The sequence below is a fragment of the Montipora capricornis genome, chromosome 1, assembly GCF_036669925.1.
Source record: "Montipora capricornis isolate CH-2021 chromosome 1, ASM3666992v2, whole genome shotgun sequence".
Lineage (NCBI taxonomy): Eukaryota > Metazoa > Cnidaria > Anthozoa > Scleractinia > Acroporidae > Montipora > Montipora capricornis.
This window is the reverse complement of record NC_090883.1, coordinates 30,919,877-30,921,992: the sequence shown is the minus strand read 5'-3', so window position 1 is coordinate 30,921,992 and position 2,116 is coordinate 30,919,877. Positions and strand designations below refer to the sequence as shown.

The window sequence follows — 2,116 nt, the reverse complement described above, 5'->3', positions numbered from 1 at the left end:
AATCGTTCAGTTTTGAAAGTGAGTAATGGCGGACCGTGAAATCCAAAACTGCCTTTGGATAAAATTTAAAGCTCAAAATTTTTCCGGTCAAGTGTTAAGCAAAGACACTTTCTAAATCTGAATAAAACAAGTAATTGATTTTTTTTATCACAGGGGCACTTTAAAATCAAATGAAAGCCTTATCATAGAATTTAAAATGTATTTTTAAAAAATCTTTTTTCTAATAGATATTTTTTTAAAATATATTTTAAAACTCCTCAGTAGAAGTTATTACAATTTTGCCCATGATAACAAGTGACCCAATTAGAGACGGAGGAAGCCATTAAAGAAACTATGGGAACTGGAAACCATAAGCTGCAAAGAAGCCTTGTTCGAGTCTAGCGCTCTTTGGAAGGGGGAACTCTTTCGGGTTCAGTAAATTATCTCTTTTTTGACCTTTCAGTGCATACTAGTCTGTGGGTCGCACAGTTCGAATTCAATACGATTGAATTGAAGGCCGTGACTTGTCATACAAAAGTATTTTTCATTTTTTTGCGGGTTATTAAATCGTTTCTGAATTACAGATTAGTTCTTGGGCCAAGAATCCGCAATGAAGATTTGGGATAAAAAAAGATCCATTTGAAAAAGAGCGGTTGATGGAAAGAACATTCCATTTGTTTTGAAAGGTGGTTTTTTACGCCATTTACAGTTTAGTAGCTGTACTTGTTCTATAAATCAAATGATAGAAATGACATTGCTGCTTGCATTTTACCCATTGTATGTCTGCAAGAGTTCCAGCTTCAAATAAACTTATGAGTGGGCTTTTTTAGTTGTTATTGACTTTTTCATAGACCTTTGGAGAACTTCTCTGCCTTTACTTACAACATGATTATCATGCTCATTTTTTCACCAACCCGAGGACTTCAGTTTTGTTTGTTAGGCCGTCCTTGATTGGAATTTCCCTTTGGTTGACAGTATGACTCCTCGCCGTTTACTTGTTGATTCGTTTAGCAAACTTCTTTCATAGGTCTTCATACTGTATGAGCATTCCTTCATTGAGGAGGGGAGGGGTGGGCAATATCTTTTTAGTCTGAACTTTCTTCAGCAACCACAGTTTCAATAACAATTCTTTTACCGAGTAACCCCTCTACAAGACCTTTTCAGAGGGCTACGACGAAACAATGATGCCCAGTCAACTGACCCCCTCTAAATTGACTGGAAATAATACGATAATATTGTAAACCGGCTCGTCTTCGAATTTCTAGATGGCGGAAGGATGGGGCCATCGTTTCAACTCCTTTTAGTATCACCCAACTAGTGGGCTAATGCAAATGCTGCATTTTGATTGGCTACACTACTAGAGGACTATTAGCAATAGTCCTCGACTAGCGAAAAGCGAGAAGCTTTTTTTCGTTTTATTCCCAAACAAATATATTTTCAACTTGCATTTGTTAACTTTACTATTGTCTTTTCTGTCCGGGTCTTTTCTGTTGGGTGATACTCAAACAATTAGACCCTTCGCCCTCAAGGGCCACGGGTCTAATTGTTAATCAGCACATATGAGGGAGTGTTAAGCGAGGCAACCGAAGAATTATGACCTGTTGTGCAGTCCACTTCCACGTAAAAAAAAGAAAAAACGAACCCGCGTTAGAACAACCGGAAGTTGTTGGATCTTAACTCCAACGCTCAGTAATTCCGGGTCCCGTCGTCCATTCACCGCTTGCGTGTGGGATTTTCACATGGTAGGTGTATCTGGTTTGTTGCGACGTTTTCATTTCATTTTACCCCCATTGGCATAAAGTAATTGTTAACCTCATTGGAAAATAGAAATAACATATGTGTTGAAACGATTGCACGAAGCAAATGGACTATCCTTCCGCCATCTTGAAATTCGAAGGTTAGCCGATTTACAATAATTTGTCTAGTATCGTAAATAGGTCTTTATGTATCATTATATTTCTTATTATATTTCCAGTCAATTTAGAGGGGGCCAGTTGACCTGGGATTATCCACTTGGCCCCATGTCCATTGATGCTCCCGGTTAACACGAAGTCGAGGGTATTTGTCATGGCGGTCGGTGTGGGTTCTTTTCTGCCCACATTTCTCACAAGGTGTATTGTTATTTATTCTTGTGTAA

At 38.4% G+C, this 2,116-nt stretch overlaps 1 protein-coding gene across 2 annotated transcripts in view; it reads left to right on the top strand.

Annotated features, from left to right (window-relative positions):
* The first annotated feature begins 2,032 nt into the window (after positions 1 to 2,032).
* Positions 2,033 to 2,116, top strand: part of LOC138038325 (uncharacterized) — a 14,587-nt gene continuing 14,503 nt past the window's right edge. For both annotated transcript variants that reach the window (XM_068884140.1, XM_068884132.1), the window contains exon 1: positions 2,033 to 2,116. This exon is cut by the window's right edge and continues 115 nt beyond it. In XM_068884140.1, the coding sequence (XP_068740241.1) occupies positions 2,047 to 2,116 (70 nt within the window). In that variant the 5' untranslated portion in view covers positions 2,033 to 2,046.